General features: G+C 31.7%; 3 protein-coding genes across 3 annotated transcripts; 2 read left to right on the top strand and 1 right to left on the bottom strand.

Moving 5' to 3' along the window:
• Positions 1 to 314: 314 nt before the first annotated feature.
• Positions 315 to 2,228, top strand: LOC106379215 (peroxidase 57). The gene is made up of 3 exons (XM_013819220.3): positions 315 to 586; positions 801 to 1,249; positions 1,657 to 2,228. The coding sequence occupies exons 1-3, from the start codon at positions 389 to 391 to the stop codon at positions 1,940 to 1,942; spliced, it is 933 nt and encodes a 310-aa protein (XP_013674674.2). The 5' UTR covers positions 315 to 388; the 3' UTR covers positions 1,943 to 2,228.
• Positions 2,229 to 9,098: 6,870 nt separating this feature from the next.
• Positions 9,099 to 11,153, top strand: LOC111213963 (WUSCHEL-related homeobox 12-like). The gene is made up of 2 exons (XM_022715807.2): positions 9,099 to 9,851; positions 10,124 to 11,153. Exons 1-2 carry the CDS (start codon positions 9,218 to 9,220, stop codon positions 10,330 to 10,332), a joined length of 843 nt encoding a protein of 280 aa, XP_022571528.1. The 5' UTR covers positions 9,099 to 9,217; the 3' UTR covers positions 10,333 to 11,153.
• Positions 11,154 to 12,579: 1,426 nt separating this feature from the next.
• LOC106345614 (myb-related protein Myb4-like) lies at positions 12,580 to 14,749 on the bottom strand. The gene is made up of 3 exons (XM_048749296.1): positions 14,273 to 14,749; positions 13,470 to 13,928; positions 12,580 to 13,024 (listed from the first exon to the last, which is right to left on the bottom strand). The coding sequence occupies exons 1-3, from the start codon at positions 14,604 to 14,606 to the stop codon at positions 12,861 to 12,863; spliced, it is 957 nt and encodes a 318-aa protein (XP_048605253.1). The 5' UTR covers positions 14,607 to 14,749; the 3' UTR covers positions 12,580 to 12,860.
• Positions 14,750 to 16,397: the final 1,648 nt, after the last annotated feature.

Raw genomic sequence — 16,397 nt, 5'->3', positions numbered from 1 at the left:
TCGACCATGTAATTAATTAAAATTCTTCATTTATCAACATAGCTGGATCAAATCTTCAGCATATAAGTGTAAAGTATATTAATAAAAATTAGTTTTAAAAAAGTATATTAATAAAAAATTACAACATGGCGAAAGGAATGTTCACTAAGTCGCTCGCACGCTTTTGCAAACGTTTCTAAAGCTTATTTCTCTGAAATTGATATAACCTTTGACTTTCGCATGTCCCGGCACAAACAGGAGATGTGTTAGTTTTAAAAACTTAAATTATATTTTCTAGCGGTTAAGTTTTTAGTATATATACCTTATGGCTGATCACAAATGTCTTACAATCCCTTCCACAAGAAGCAAAAGAAAAATACTTCGAAGAAAAACTTCTTATCAACAAAAAATGATGAAGTTTTCTTCTCTTCTTGTGCTTTTCTTTATTTTCCCGATCGCATTGGCCCAACTGCGAGTCGGGTTTTATAGCCGGTCATGCCCTCAAGCCGAGACTATCGTACGCAATCTGGTGCGCCAACGGTTTGGTGTTGACCCAACCGTAACTGCTGCTTTGCTCCGTATGCACTTTCACGACTGTTTCGTTAGGGTAATAATCTAACCTATAACATTTTAATACAGCTATAACATGTCCAAACATTCTATGTTAATTTTTAGTTTAAACTGAACATGTTGTACAAAACAGCATACTGTATAATAAAGGCATTTTAAATAAGACTCATAAAATTACATGAATTTCATATCATTATCATTTAGTCTGGTTAGTCTTATTTAAAATATATATGATTGTTCATTCTTCGTAGGGCTGTGACGCTTCCCTTCTCATTGACTCAACTAACTCTGAGAAAACGGCCGGACCAAACGGAAGCGTTAGAGAATTTGACCTGATTGACCGCATCAAGGCTCAGCTAGAGGCTGCGTGTCCCTCCACGGTCTCATGCGCTGACATCATCACATTAGCGACACGTGACTCCGTGGCGTTAGCTGGAGGCCCGAGCTACAGCATCCCCACGGGAAGGCGCGATGGTTTGGTCTCAAACAATGTTGACGTGGCCCTTCCGGGTCCAACAATCTCTGTCGCCGGAGCCGTCAGTTTGTTCACCAACAAAGGGATGAACGTATTCGACGCTGTGGCTCTTTTGGGTGCACATACCGTTGGTCAGGGAAATTGTGGTCTATTCAATGACAGGATCACTAATTTCCAGGGCACCGGACGACCTGACCCGTCCATGGACCCAGCCTTGGTTTCCAGGTAATTTTAAATCAACCAAATTTAATATTGAATTTATTGGGAAAAAAATTACATAAGAATGAACAAAGTTCTTAAGTTTGAGAAGATTTAAAATTTTATTTTTATCCTAGTTAGAGCAGTTTAATTGTTGAAAATGTTTATTTTATAATTTATGAAATCATCAATAGGTACCCAGTTTTAGTTATATTAAAATATGGCATTTACATGGTTCAGGTTATAATCTTTTAAAAATAATGTTTACGTTATATATTTCCAAAATTTGGATTTCTTAAAATGCATTTTTTAACAAAGTTAGAAACGAATTTTCCATGAAAACGTAAGCAAAATTATTTTTACATTCAAAACGAGATTTATTATTTTAACTCATAGAAATAATAATCTGAATGTGTTATTTTCTTGTGATATAGCTTAAGGAACACATGTAGAAACAGCGCGTCAGCGGCACTAGACCAGTCGACTCCACTAAGGTTCGACAACCAATTCTTCAAGCAGCTCCGTAAAAGGAGAGGAGTGATGCAGGTTGACCAGCGGCTCGCAACAGACCGTCAGACTCGTGGTGTTGTGGCTCGATATGCTAACAACAATGCCTTCTTCAAACGTCAGTTTGTTAGGGCAATGATAAAGATGGGAGCCGTTGATGTGCTTACCGGTCGTGCTGGTGAGATTAGGAGAAACTGCAGGAGATTCAACTGATGACCTTGATGAATTACCACTAAATGTGGACGTAATTATATTTTATATTTTCAAGTCTTATTTATGTTTCTAAATCATTTTTGTGTGTGTTTGTTGGATTTTTGTTGCTTAAATATTTTTTCGTGAATTGGATATATAGTTTCAATTCTCGAAAAATATAACTATATGTTGGTCTGAATATTGAAGATGTATCTTATTCTTATTCATTTATTTTGTGGTATTTAGTCTTTTTAAAATATTGATCAAGTATCTTTGTCCTGATTAATTATATATAAACTTTTATATACTTGGTTTGTTTGTCCTCCAATAGATTTACTTAAGAAACATAAGATATTATGAGAGCCGATCTTTGGACCAAGCCAATAAAACATTGGCTTCTGACCATTTTATTGTAAGATTAATTTTGACTATAAGTTAACAAAAATTTCTTTTAGTCGAGTGGTTAAGGGCTGCCAAACAAAAAAAAAGTCTAGTGATTAAAGTTTTGAGGTTACTAAGTTCCCTTCTCCTCAACCTATATTCAAATTCTCAGAAAGTGGATAATTCTTTTAAATTTGCTTTTTTAAATTTGCTTAGAACATGATTAATGGAAGGTTCTTAGGATGAGATTCTTAGCGGAATTTAAGAGTCGGTTCTTAACTTTTTTAGTTAAAAGTTAAGAGACGGTTTTTTATATTCTGATAAAAACCTCACCCTAAAAACCTTCTATTAATCATGCTCTTATGGGCTAGAATTTCATAAGACTGGTTCTGGATATATGCAGAAGATATTACATATTCATGTATAAATAATATGTTACCTGAATATAGAACAAAGATTGTTACGTATATTAATATTACTAAGATATTTAATATATTAAAACAGAAGTCATGACTTCTTTTCATGTGTGATTTTTTTAGTTTGGACCATTCCTAGAAAATATCATATTTTACATAAGTTCATTTTTATATCTTTTAATATTCTTTATCTTTTTATTTGAAATACAAATGAATATATTTAAAATGTTCTAACAAAATCTTTTTAAAATCTTCTTAGAATCTTTTTAAATTTACTTTCAAAAATAAGTTAGTTTTAATTTAAATTATCATAAAATATAATTAGAAACTAAAACTGAATATAGTTTTCGTTTATATACGAAAATTTAAATAAAATGAAATTAATTAATTTCAAAAATACATTTACTAATAACTTTTAAAGATTTTGTTAGAAATAAATATTTATTTCTATTTTAATTTTTTCAAATTTGTTTTCTAATAAAATAAAAATCATGATTTTTTGATGAGTGATATTTTTATTTGGACCATCATTTAAATTTTATATTAAATTTATATCATTAATGCTAATATATATAATATTTTTAACTACTTTAATCATAATATCTTTTATATCTTTTAATTTTTTTAAAAAAAATTAAAATTCTAACAAATCTCTTGAAAAAGATTATAATAAGATCTTAATTGTCATAAATTGAATATAAATATTTTCAACTAATTTTGTAATTAGTAATGAAATGTTACTAAGAGAATAAAATTATATCCTATTTTATCAATTTTATAATAATATCTATCATTTTAAAATAAAAATTTTATATTGAACAAAATATGATAAAATTATTTTAAATTGATAAGTTAACATATTTTATTTTCATAAATATAAAATATTTATGCTAAAAATATTATATGTTGGTAGAACGGGTTAATATTAGTAAACTATATAATACATGTATAAAATTTTAACTTATCTTAAACTTTTTAATATACAGTAATTTATTATATAAAATTAATAAACATTAAAAATTACGAAAAAAATCTAGCGATTTGCATTACGGATCATGATTATAATAAATTAAATACAAAATTGTTTTCATATATGTTGTTTCATGCATTAAAAAATTTAGTTTAGCAATCAAATGCAAATTAAATAGGACAAATATATAATAAGCAACATATATATGTGATGATTTTAATTTACAGCATAAAAACTATAAAATTATTATATTTGGCATAATTATACAAACATTTAAATATGTAAGTAACATTAAAAATATATAATAATTATGTAAATCAAATATCTATATATATATATTTTCTTGTTCAAAAAAGATATTAGTATAAATAATATGTAATATAAATAATATATTACAAAGATATGAGGAAAGAAAAGAAACAGAAAATATTTCCCTGAGAGCGGTTAGGATCATATCATGCAAGCAGACCAAACCGATATTACATATTCAGTTATAAATTATATGGGCTTTGAAATGGGCTGGTGATATAAAATATTCAGACAGCATAGGTTTTGATGAGCCTATTTACTGTCCAACACTTTTGATGTCTATTAATAGATTCATATACGTATCAAGCTTCTGAAGAATTTCCAGAGAGCCGCAAATGATATATACTAAATTTTTGTACTTATTTGTGAGAATAAAATACTATGGATGTGGTAAATGCATGAATCTGTCTATAACTTGATCTTTATACTTTATAGGTTTTATTTTAAAGTACAAATATAATGAAAAGCTAATAAGAATCTAGCCTTTTGGCACTTCTAGTGATTGCTAATCATTCAAGTGCGCGACACATCAGATGCACTTACACCAGATTAAAAAGTACAGTGGCGCCGTTCATTTGGTGTGTTTTGGAACAAAGCAAGAGAGTTTCAATTTATTGTTAAGGAAAACTATGTTGACGTTTTCTTAAAATGCAAACGATGCCAATCGGATTTGAAATGTTTTTCACTAAAAAAATATAAATCATCTTGTTAGTTAGTGTAAACTAGGATAATCAATTTTCATTTGGTGCGTAAACCTGGTAATTAACTATACAAAGCATGCAAAGTCTAGAAAACAGCCTTCAATAAAAGAAGAAAAATAAATTAAATTACTTGCATATATAAAGGAAAAACATAATATTATTTTTTGCAACTTTAATATTATGTTTGTTTGCAAGATAAATATACTGTGATAGAACTCCTTCAAATAATTTTTTAACTCCTTAAAATATTCGATTACTCAAATATTTTTTATTTTTCTTAACGACATGTTAAAAACAAATCATTAAACAAAATGTTGCTTATAATAGTATTTCCAGTTATATTTTCTACCAATTTTTTACATAGCATTAAGATGAAATTTATAGGAAAGTTTCGTATTTGAATAAAAATTTAATGTGTATGTTTATTTATCTTTTTGAATGAATGTTAAATTAACTTGTTAATTATCATATATAACCAAGAAGAAAAGAATACAATATACAATTTCTAGTAATTAAATAAAAACTCTTCAAAATACTAGAAGCTATAACTTCAAAAAACTATATGATATGATCTACGTATGCCGTCACAGGTATAAAGGGAATGGATAGAACAAATGCAGTTAAACAATATGCTAGGTACATATGGGAACCGGTACATATGTATAACGCATCTAGAATGCATTAAACAATAAAAAAAATTCTTAACATTTTGAAGGGCCAAAATATTTTTTTATATACATAATTGTTCTAGTTGATCGCATATATGTAGGTATTATTAATATCAAGTAGGTCTGTGTATATATAAATATTAAAGAGAGTTCGTACGCAAACTAATTGTTACAGAGCAGGACCACATAAGGAAGATTTCAGAAGAAAGAAGTCTCAAACTCTTACAAGATTTTGGTCTTCAGGACCACAGAGAGATTGGCTTAAAGGGATCACTTTTGTGAATCCTCGTACAGTCTCTGCCGGATCCCTAGGTACACTTTATGCTAACTTTTTTTTTTTAAGACAATACCTTTTTTTGAAACTAAATGTTTGTTAACACATCAATGTTCGATACCAACATCAATGTTCGATTCATTAGAGTTTCTAATGCTTTATGCTAAGTTGCTAACTATACTTTATTCTAACTATAAGACATTTTTCTAGGCCTTGAGATTCCTTTTACTTAACAAGTCACGGGAGGATTGTTTCACGACTCGTAGTAGTAGTTTCTCTGTGTTCCCTGACGTGCATGAATTATAAAATCTACTCCCACCGTTTTTTTCTTCGTATGAATCATTTAAAAAAAAAAAATTATGTTCCAAATTATACGTCGTTTTAGGTTTTTATGTAAAATTTATTAACAATTAATATTATATGACCAATGATAATATACATTTTATTTTATTATTAATTGATTTATGGTTAGGTAAATAATTAATGATGTTTTTGTTTAAAAAATATAAAAAATTAATGATTTTTTTAATTTGTGTGTATAATTCTAAAATAACTTATAATAAAAAAAGGAAAAAGTAATAAACAAATTTAAAGGGAATTTCAGCTATACGTGTGTATAAAACTGTATGTATATAGAAGCCAGGGGAATCTCTCCCTGAAGTTATTATCGATCTATCTTAAGATCATTATCGCTATTCACATTTACCATATACGATATACATATTCCCTTACTGATCAAGTGACTAAAATATATTTTCTTTAGTTTACAAAAAATTATCCTATAAAATTATCCTTAGTTTACAAAAAAAAAAAGTGACTAAAATATTTTTTTTGGTCAAACTAAAATATATTTTCTTGGTCAAATAAAAACAATATATGTGCCAAATAACTCGATCGGTTATAACTTCAACGGGTGGCCATGTGAAAAGCAAGAAAAAGTACAGAGGAAATGGAGTTTTATATAGTATTTTGAGATGATAAAACAAAAAGAAACAATGTAACAGCTAAGAAAATAGCATCGATCATCAAAAACCAGAATCCATCTGCATGGAACAGATCGTCGCCGATTGTATCTTTCAACATTCATAAAGTTTTTAAGTATATTATATTCACAGTTGTACTTTTAACTGTGAATGTAACAATTATTTTTGTTTTGGTGTATTATCAATCAGACTTATCACATATCACAGACTTATGTTTGTGATTTGGTCCAATAATGCAATGTGGAAGCATTCCTAGCTAGCTTGGTATATATTTCATGAAATAGTTTAGCAAAAAAAATATATATATATATATATATATATATATATATATATATATATATATATATATCATGAAATAATACGAAACCCCCAGTTTATTCGCCTCTCTTAGAATACGTGTTAACATATTTGACCGTACATATACAAAATTTAGATCTTAGTGAGGGCAATACACTAGTGTAACTTAATATTTAAACCAATGTTAAAGAAATTTGCTAGGCGGTATTTATACGTGCAGAGAATTATTATTTATGCGAATTATTCGGAATCTATGCGAGACATAGAAGTTAATAAATAATTGATTTATTTTTTAAATATTTTATATAAAATTTATTTTTTAAGTTTAATTATAAAATTATTTGATGAATTGTCAAAATTAAATATCACAACAAAAATTTTAAAAACAATTGTTGGTTTGTACTAACATTATTATTTAAAAACAATTGTCCAGGGGGAAGTACGAGAGGTATGCACTGGAAATCATGGGACAAGGTATGTCTTGATAAGGAAGAAGGAGGGTTGGGTTTTAAAGATATCACTGATTTCAACACGGCAATGCTTGGTAAACAGTTATGGCGTCTGATAGAGAAGCCAAATACCTTATTTTCTCGAGTTTTCAAAGGTCGGTATTTTAGGAATGCTTCACCCTTGGAACCGATTCGTTCATATGCCCCGTCATACGGCTGGCGGAGTATTGTTTCTGCTAGATCTCTGGTTAGCAAAGGACTAATCAAAAGGGTGGGATCAGGGTCTTCCATATCTGTATGGAATGATCCATGGCTCCCAACCACTCGCCCGAGACCAGCAAATAAAAATCAACACAATTTATACCCGGACCTTACAGTAGAGTCTCTCATTGACTCTACCTCGCGAACATGGAATTTAGGGGCAATTCGGACTTTGGTGGATCCTCAGGATGCAAAACTAATAGAAAGTATCCCACTAAGTAGGATTCAACAGGTGGATAAAGATGGATGGCACTTTACGAAAAATGGTAAATATTCGGTTAAATCAGGATATCAAGTGGAACGGATTTATCCTGACAGAGAAAGGCCACCTTTACTGATTGGGCCAACGGTTGATGTCTTGAAGGCTTACTGCTGGAAAATAAGGTGTCCACCAAAGCTAAAACATTTCTTATGGCAATTGGTGACAGGGTGCATAGCGGTTCGGAAAAATTTACATGCAAGAGGAATGCAAGGGGATATTGGTTGTGTACGATGTGGAGCTCCCGAGGAATCTATAAACCATGTGTTTTTTGAATGCCCTCCAGCTGTTCAAGTTTGGGCCCTTTCGAAAATACCATCAAATCCAGATGTTTTTCCAACGAGCGCCCTCTTTACAAACATCGATCATCTATTCTGGAGAGTTTTTCCGCAGATGGAAGATCATCAGTTTGCATGGATACTTTGGTACATTTGGAAAGGTAGAAATAATAAGGTTTTCAGTAATTTGGACATGGATCCTATGGACACGCTAAAATTGGCTGAAACAGAATCCACATTGTGGGCTGAGGCACAAGTAAAGAATGATCAGAGGATACCATTACCATCAGCAGCTACGGTACTGCCGGCGATCCCAGGAAGATGGTGTTTTACGGATGGCTCGTGGAAGGAGGGTTTTAATTTTTCAGGACAAGGTTGGTTCAGTACTCTGGAAGGTTTTGATGGTTTGTTGGGGGCTCGAAATGTGAGGGCTACTCTCTCGCCTCTCCATGCAGAAATGGAAGCATTATTATGGGCAATGGAATGTATGAAGAACTTGCGTCAATCTCAAGTGACGTTTGCAACGGATTGTTCTCAACTGGTGAAGATGGTTTCGGAACCAGAGGAATGGCCAGCTTTTGCAAATTATTTGGAAGATATCAAGATCCTGAGGGAGAGCTTCACCCGATCAGAGCTCATCTATGTACCACGGACGCACAATTCAAAGGCGGATAGTCTAGCACGCAGTGCTCGAAATCAATCGTCTTTCGTCGTTCACATGGATGCAGATCACCCAGTTTGGTTCACAGAGTCAGTATGAGTCTGTATTTTGATGACAAAAAAAAAAAAAAAAAAACATTATTATTTAATTTAACATATTTATACTAATTTATATTGATTTAAATTGTTTTAGAATGATTTAAATTGATTTAAGTCGTATAAACCGACTACCATGATTCAAATTAAAACAAAAAATATTTATTGAGAAACTCTCTCCTATAAATTATTTAAACATAACTTCCCTCAAGGCTCAACTCGCCACAAACTCTCCTTCCTTTATCCATTATCCAAAAACACGAAAGAAAGAATCTAGCAAATTCTTAACAGTCGATGGATCAAGAAGGATCATCACAAAGCCCTACCGGGCAGGGCCGTTCTCCCTCTGCACCCTCTAATTCTACCGCACCGGCCCGGTCCCGTTGGTCACCTAAACCGGAGCAAATCTTGATACTCGAATCCATTTTCAACAGTGGTATTGTCAACCCACCAAAAGACGAAACAGTGAGGATAAGAAAAATGCTTGAGCAATTTGGTGCAGTGGGTGACACAAACGTCTTCTACTGGTTTCAAAACCGACGTTCAAGATCTCGCCGGAGACAGCGGCAGCTTCAAACCGCTACTGCCGCAGCCGTCACTTCCAGAGGAGCTGAAAACCAGCAGCACATGACGACCATGAGCATGCATCATCCTTACAGAAACAACGAGATTAATTTGGGATTTGGAAGTTGTAGCAACTCGTCAGCTAATTTCTTCTTTAATGATCCTTCATCTCAAGTATCTTCCTTTCTTCTCGGTCACTCGTCTTCTTCCTCGAATGGTGGATGGGAAAGTAACAATGGCATGGAGAATCTCTTCACAATGTATGGCCATGAATCTGATCATCCCCATCTTCATAAGCACAGCTCAAATGATGCAACAATTTTAAACCCATCTGATCAAAACTCCAGTTTCCACTATCAACAAGGTGAATCATTAATTTGCATGCCTCATATTTTTCTTTTATACCGTAAACTTTGGTTTTTTAGATTATCAACCAGTACTTAAAAGTTACCGAAATTTGGATGACTCCTGTTTTTAATGAGAAGGTTTGAAAGTGAATAAGGAAGATACAACTTTTTAAGTGAGTTTCAAACTAAGAGCTCGAATTTTAAGTTAGGCTAATTTGTGTATTTTGAGATATAATTCTCAAAAAAATGTTCTTATATATTTTAAATTTGAAAAAAAATAAAATAAAAGGGTTAATGACGGTGTTCATAAACGGAGTTCCAACGGAAGTAACAGAAGGAGCAATAGACATGAAAGCAATGTTCGGTGAAGACTTGGCGTTAATGCATTCCTCTGGTCTTCCTCTTCCCATTGATGAGTTTGGTTTCTTGATGCATTCTTTACAACATGGCCAATCTTATTTCCTGGTAACTCAGTTTAACTCACTTTTATCTATCTAATTAATATATAGACATATAAACAAAAGTACTCATAAATAAATTCATTAATAATTTTCAGACCCTTTGGGTCGTCTGTGAATCCTTTTCTATAAATTGCGAGATAAATCTGTTTTCCTTTAAATTACTAAATCATGTGTATAGAATGTGCTGAAACCTAATTATTCTGGTCAAGTCCTTAATTTCTGCAGATAATAATGTCGAGAACCCAGTTCAGTCTGTATCTAAGCTAGATCATAAAATATTCCAGCATAAAATATAGTTAAATAATATAGATTTGACGATTTTCGGTTTTATGCAATAAATGAATATCCGTAACTGAAGTTTTGTAATTTAAATAAAGCTTTACGGATCGATGTCAGCTCTTATAAACACACGTATATATTTCTAACTGTTGGTTAACAAAAAAAATCAAAAACATGATATATTTCATTTTTAATAAAGATTATACGAATAAACACAAGAACCAATGAAATCCGTCTTTTTGAGGATAAGTATTTAATTGAGTTCATTGGCAAAAGAGTTCTTGGGAAATTATATTCTTGGTCAAACAAATAAACAGCCATTTGTTAGGGCTTTCCAATATGGTCATCAGACAATCAGACATCAGTTGATTAATTAACAGTTTAACACAGTTATATTATTCTTTTTTAATAAATTTTATTTTTCGTTGTTTGATTTCATTTTTTCATCGACAGGTACCGAGACAGACATGACCTTGTGTTGCAACTTACAACATATACGTTCGATTATTTTAATTTTTACTTTTGTTGATTTTATGTCAATCGTGTGTACTTATAGATTAAATAAATGTTGGAACGTAAGATATTTTGTTTTCTTGTCGATTCTTGCTAGCCTGAACATAAACCTTAATCAACAAAACAAGCAAAATCTTAACAGAGATCTAGTTTGGGAATAAAGTGTCGAAGTTTTAAAATTAAAAGATTAATTAAATCTTGATTTATTTAGTGTTATCCATAGTAGATATTAGTATATAGTTCAGCACTGGGTGAAATGTATTAATATTTGATATCCTTCTCGATCGACGATTATTTGTTTGTGTATTATTCCTTAGGATTAAGTATATAAATAACAACACTTGACCATACTGGCCATTAAGTGTCACAGACCACTATTGCTAGTTTTTGGTGATGATTGTTTCAATAGTTTCTAGTTTTAGTTTTTGGTTTTTACATTTTGGTTTTTGGTTTTTAGATTTTGGTTTTTAGTTTTTAGTTTTTAGTTTTTGGTTTTTGGTTTCTAAATTTTAATTTTGTTGGTTTTTGGTTTTGCTGTACTTTTTTTTTATTTTTCAAAAATTAATTAATACATTACTTTAAAATAATACAACAAAATAGCAATAAATATTTAGATTTACAATTAAAATTTATCAAAATATTGTGATTATTATTTAAAATAAAACACAATAACATTTATAAAGTATAGAAATTTTCATTATTTTATTTATAGAAATTAATAACTAATTATAAAATTAATCAATATCATTTATAAAATATAGAAATTTATTTTAGAGATATGAATCACAAATAAATTATTTCACATTATTATTGAAATGATATCTAAAATACCAAAAAATGTATGATAATTTATCTTTATGAAGATATTATTTTTTAATTATTAATTAAATAAAATGTAGTAGTTTCTTAAAAAAAAATCAAAATTCGTTTTTGTTTATAAAAGTTAACAAAAGTTGGTTTTTGGTTTTTCTTCATAAATTAGTTGAACTTTTCAAAAACTAGTTTTCCTAAATTTTAGGGAATCTATTTGTTAGAAAACTTGATTGGCCGAAATGGTTTTTACAAAAATAAAAAGCTAAATGTGGGTTTTATAGGGCCCTTTATTTAAATGAAAGCTTAATGTATAAGTCCACTTTAATGTGGGCTTTATAGGGCCCTTTATTTAAAGACTGCATATGGGATTCAAGACTGTATATGGGTTTCTGTTGTGTTCTTAGACTCAACTAAATTAAGTAGCTGGTAAGTAATTGAACGGACATTGAGGGCCTGGCCCAAGTCGAGTAACTGAACTTTTTTTTTCTGTTAAACCCACCCCCCCCCCCCCCCCCCCCCCACCCACCCCCCCCCCCCCCCCCCCCCCCCCCCCCCCCCCGGAAAAAAACATGTTAATGTAAATGCTATAGACAATGCAATAGTTTTACGATATAATTGTTAATTTGTACTAGTATGGATGTGCCATATTTTTGTTGTAAAACAACGAGACAAAAAATAATTGCAAAAGTTTTGGTAAATCTTATTCTAATGTTACTGGAAAGGAGGTTACATTGGAGTATTATACATTTTTATTTGTTGATTACAGACTTTTAGGAAGTTATTCAATTTTTGTTTTGCTTTTTTTTTTTCACTCCTACCCGGCTAACTTACCAAAGCCCACATTAAAATGTTAAACAAACATGGCTAAGACTTAACCAGGTAAACAAAAGAAACTGAACCAATTTTCTTTATCGAACCATTAGTTCCCTTCTCATGAACCCAAATTCTTCATAATATTAATCAAAAAGCTCCAACTCCAAGAAAATCAAAGAAGTAATGGCCACTCTTCATCTTCACTTCCACCTTTCTTTCACTGACCGTGATTGTGTGGTGATTTTGATGGTCCAACTTTTTACTATATTTGCCATTTACTTCTGCTCTCTGCACACACTGACCATCTTTACCTGCAAAATTATCAAAATAATGTTCTTAGCCCCCACGTGAAATTTTGTTGTATTGAAATAGTAATGTGACATTGTACTACAACTCCTTATATTATTATACCTGTAGGTACTATTACGATGTAAAACACTGTTTCTTTCTCTCTTGTCATTCAAATTTGTAATTATTGCCACATATATGAAAATTATCAGGAGTGGTCAACTCGTCGTCGGTTATGTAACATGTATATCATTTAATGTTCCTTGAACTACCAAAAAAAAAAATCGTCTTAGCAAAACTTGAAATTAAGCTAAAAACATTCCATGTTTTTTTTTTGCTTAAAAAACATTCCAAGTTTCTATACTTTTTTCATATCTCAAGAATGTCATGAAGATGATTTTCTAAAAAGAGACAAAGTAGTACTGACATAATTAAAATAATAAAACAATCAATTACATAGATTGTTACCTGATGCGAGGGTATTATCGTAATTGAAGAAGCCAAGCTGGTGAGTTGAAGAAGGCGGAGTGAGAGATAGCTCCGTCGTACAAGTAGAGACAGCTGAAGCATCGTCATCGTCAGCGTCATCATCTTCTTCATTGACGAAAGTACCATTCACCACCGTACCGAAGAACTCATCGCCGTGATTATACGAGGAAGAGACTGCCATTTCAGCGTTTCCTGACGGTGCCTGAGGAGGCTGATGACGTTGTCGTTGACTTTTTCTAGTCCGTCGAGCCATGATGACGTGCCAATGGTTCTTGACAGCGTTATCTGTCCGGCCAGGGAAGAGACGTGAGATCAAAGCCCACTTGTTGCCATAGGCTCGGTGAACAGCTAAAAGCCTTAACTCTTCTTCCTCGGTGAAGGCAGTCTTGTTTATTCTTGGGTCTAGCTGGTTAAACCATCTCAATCTACAACTCTTGCCTGAAGTCAAAGACGCAACATTAATTACCCTTTAAAATATACAAATTAGTTACGGTCAAGTTACTGTCACTGATGTGTATGATTAAATACTTATATCCTCAAAAACATATTTTTGTCTAATTTATTATGAATAAAAGATATAATCTTTAGTAGGCATTAATTTTGGAGAAAATACCGTTTTGGTTAAATGGCGAAAATGATTGATTTTTTTTGTGGGAAAAAAAGATCTGGACATTTTGTTTTTTACAAATTTTATTATTTTCTATTAGTATTTAAAGAAAACACTTATATTTACGGAATTTTATGTAAGAAATCAGTAGGTAAATAAAAGCAAATAAATATACCTGATCTACCAAGAAGGTGGTTAGCAATCACGTTCCAGTTTTGTGGACCAAACTGGGCAACAAGCTCCTTGAGTTTAGCATCTTCTGTTGGTCTCCAGTGTCCTCTTGAGCATACTTTTGCTTTCATTCCACTTTGACCCCTCCTTTTCCAACCGTTTTCGCCTTCGTGTTCATCTTCCGACTTCAAGAATGTTTTGTTGAGGGGATGGTTTCTAGCGAGAGAGAAGTTGGTATGCGATTTTGGTGAAGAGAAGCTGTTTGCTTCTTTGAATCTTCTGGACCCATGGATGGTTTCATTGCTTGTTTGATCTTTCTCAAGGAGATTTGGATTCATTTTCTTTCTTTCTGAGGTTAGGGATTAAAAGAAGAGAAACCAGCGATAGAAGAAAGAGAGGCAGACCACTTGAATGGCTTTCCACTGTTTATATGGTGGAAGAAAAAGAGAGATTCTCCAATATTTTATTGACTCGTATATGAATTTAACTGACATATTTTACAAGTAATTATATAATATTTGTTCACATCATATATACAATAATATTATAAGAAAATTGATGATGACTTGTTATTCAAAGTACATGGAAAAAATCAAATGATAGCTTGTTTATTCACACATCAAAAGGGGTAGGGAAATATTTTACTATATGACTATATATATCACACTTAATCAGGTACTGTATATAAACTATCATGTTTTTATAGACCAGTCCTTGTATAGCTTTGTACAATTTATCATCTAAACACTTTTAGTCGTTGTTGTATTGAAACTTTTTTAGGTCTTGTAAATTCGATCGTAGAAGATATCGAAGTATGATAATTTTCTCGTCGGTAACTTTATGAGCTGCTCTTAATTTGTTTTCTTATGTGTAGAAATAAATTAGAAAGTGCCTGTACTCACGTTTTGCTTCAGTTTGCATAAATTTTTCAATTTAAAACGAAAACTAGATTAATGTGATACTAATTTTAGCACTCTCTCCACACGTGCAAAAGTAAGGATTTAGAAAAGTCGGTGGGTATGTGTGGTGTTGGTGCATGCAAATCGAGACCCGCTCGTGCGTGAGGAGGGTTCGATGGCTTAGGCCCCACAGACTCAACAGTCTCGGAAACTCCAAAAACATTTTTGAACCGCTCGTGTGGCACTACTATACACACATACTGATAGTGCACGTGTGCACGTACGAACATGTTGGTGTGAGTTAATAATTATGGGATAAAAACAACAGAATCGTTTTTTGTCTGTTTCGGACACAAAGCAAGAAAAGATCTTAAAGGAAGAGAAATAAATTGCTTTTCTGTTCTTCGTAACGTCTATAAAAATGCGTGTGTATCTATATATACGTATATGAATATACATTCGCATGTTTCAAAGAATTCGTTTTCTGTAGATTAGTATAAAATAATGATGAGTAGCTCAACAACTTGTTTTAACTTTTAAGTATTGATAATACAAACAAACAACAACTTGTTTTAACTTTTAAGTACTTCAAGATCTTTTGAACGGACGTAAACATTTTTACTTAATGATCAATGAACTCAAACACACTTCCACAGTTCCACTTATCTAAGTGAACTCAAACAATGTTATGCGAAAATTACTGGAAAAATAGGCGTCGCAAACGGAAAATATGATGCATGAGACGAGACTACACATTTGAACGTAAAAGTGTATTTTTTTTCATGCGTAACAACAACTGACGCCAGATTTTGATATGAAAACAATTATTTATCTTTAAAGAAAAAACATCAAGTTTTATTAATTCAATGAACTAGATCGACTGTGCAACCAAATAATTATGATATTAAAATGGAGGGACCAGAAAAATGTAACTGAAGCTAAATTAATTTGGAATCAAATTCAACAAAAAAAACGAGACTAAAATAAACATAATACAAAGAAACGTTCGAGCCAAAGAAAAAAGACAGAAACGTACCAAAAAGATTAGATTACTTTATGGTGTCTAGTTTTACGTGAGTTTCGGTTATGGGAACGGTTTCGTTAATTTTGAAATCTTCTGCTGACGACAAACAAAAAAAAGTCTCGTACCGACGTGGAATGACGACATCATGAACTGTTACACACGAGCGGATCGTGTTCTTACCTAACACATGTCCCGTCTTCAGTTCA

This window comes from Brassica napus, chromosome A2 (genome assembly GCF_020379485.1).
Source record: "Brassica napus cultivar Da-Ae chromosome A2, Da-Ae, whole genome shotgun sequence".
Taxonomy (NCBI): domain Eukaryota; kingdom Viridiplantae; phylum Streptophyta; class Magnoliopsida; order Brassicales; family Brassicaceae; genus Brassica; species Brassica napus.
The sequence above is the reverse complement of the archived record's forward strand: the minus strand, read 5'-3'. Positions and strand labels throughout refer to the sequence as shown.

Excerpts from the sequence above, each read along its gene's own strand:
- LOC106379215 (XM_013819220.3), top strand. The coding sequence starts at position 389 with ATGATGAAGTTTTCTTCTCTTCTTGTGCTTTTCTTTATTTTCCCGATC. Across the intron at positions 587-800 it reads TTCACGACTGTTTCGTTAGG|GGCTGTGACGCTTCCCTTCT; the intron begins GTAATAATCTAA and ends CATTCTTCGTAG. Across the intron at positions 1,250-1,656 it reads GACCCAGCCTTGGTTTCCAG|CTTAAGGAACACATGTAGAA; the intron begins GTAATTTTAAAT and ends CTTGTGATATAG.
- LOC111213963 (XM_022715807.2), top strand. The coding sequence starts at position 9,218 with ATGGATCAAGAAGGATCATCACAAAGCCCTACCGGGCAGGGCCGTTCT. Across the intron at positions 9,852-10,123 it reads CAGTTTCCACTATCAACAAG|GGTTAATGACGGTGTTCATA; the intron begins GTGAATCATTAA and ends ATAAAATAAAAG.
- LOC106345614 (XM_048749296.1), bottom strand. The coding sequence starts at position 14,606 with ATGAATCCAAATCTCCTTGAGAAAGATCAAACAAGCAATGAAACCATC. Across the intron at positions 13,929-14,272 it reads CCACCTTCTTGGTAGATCAG|GCAAGAGTTGTAGATTGAGA; the intron begins GTATATTTATTT and ends CTTTGACTTCAG. Across the intron at positions 13,025-13,469 it reads CGATAATACCCTCGCATCAG|GTAAAGATGGTCAGTGTGTG; the intron begins GTAACAATCTAT and ends ATAATTTTGCAG.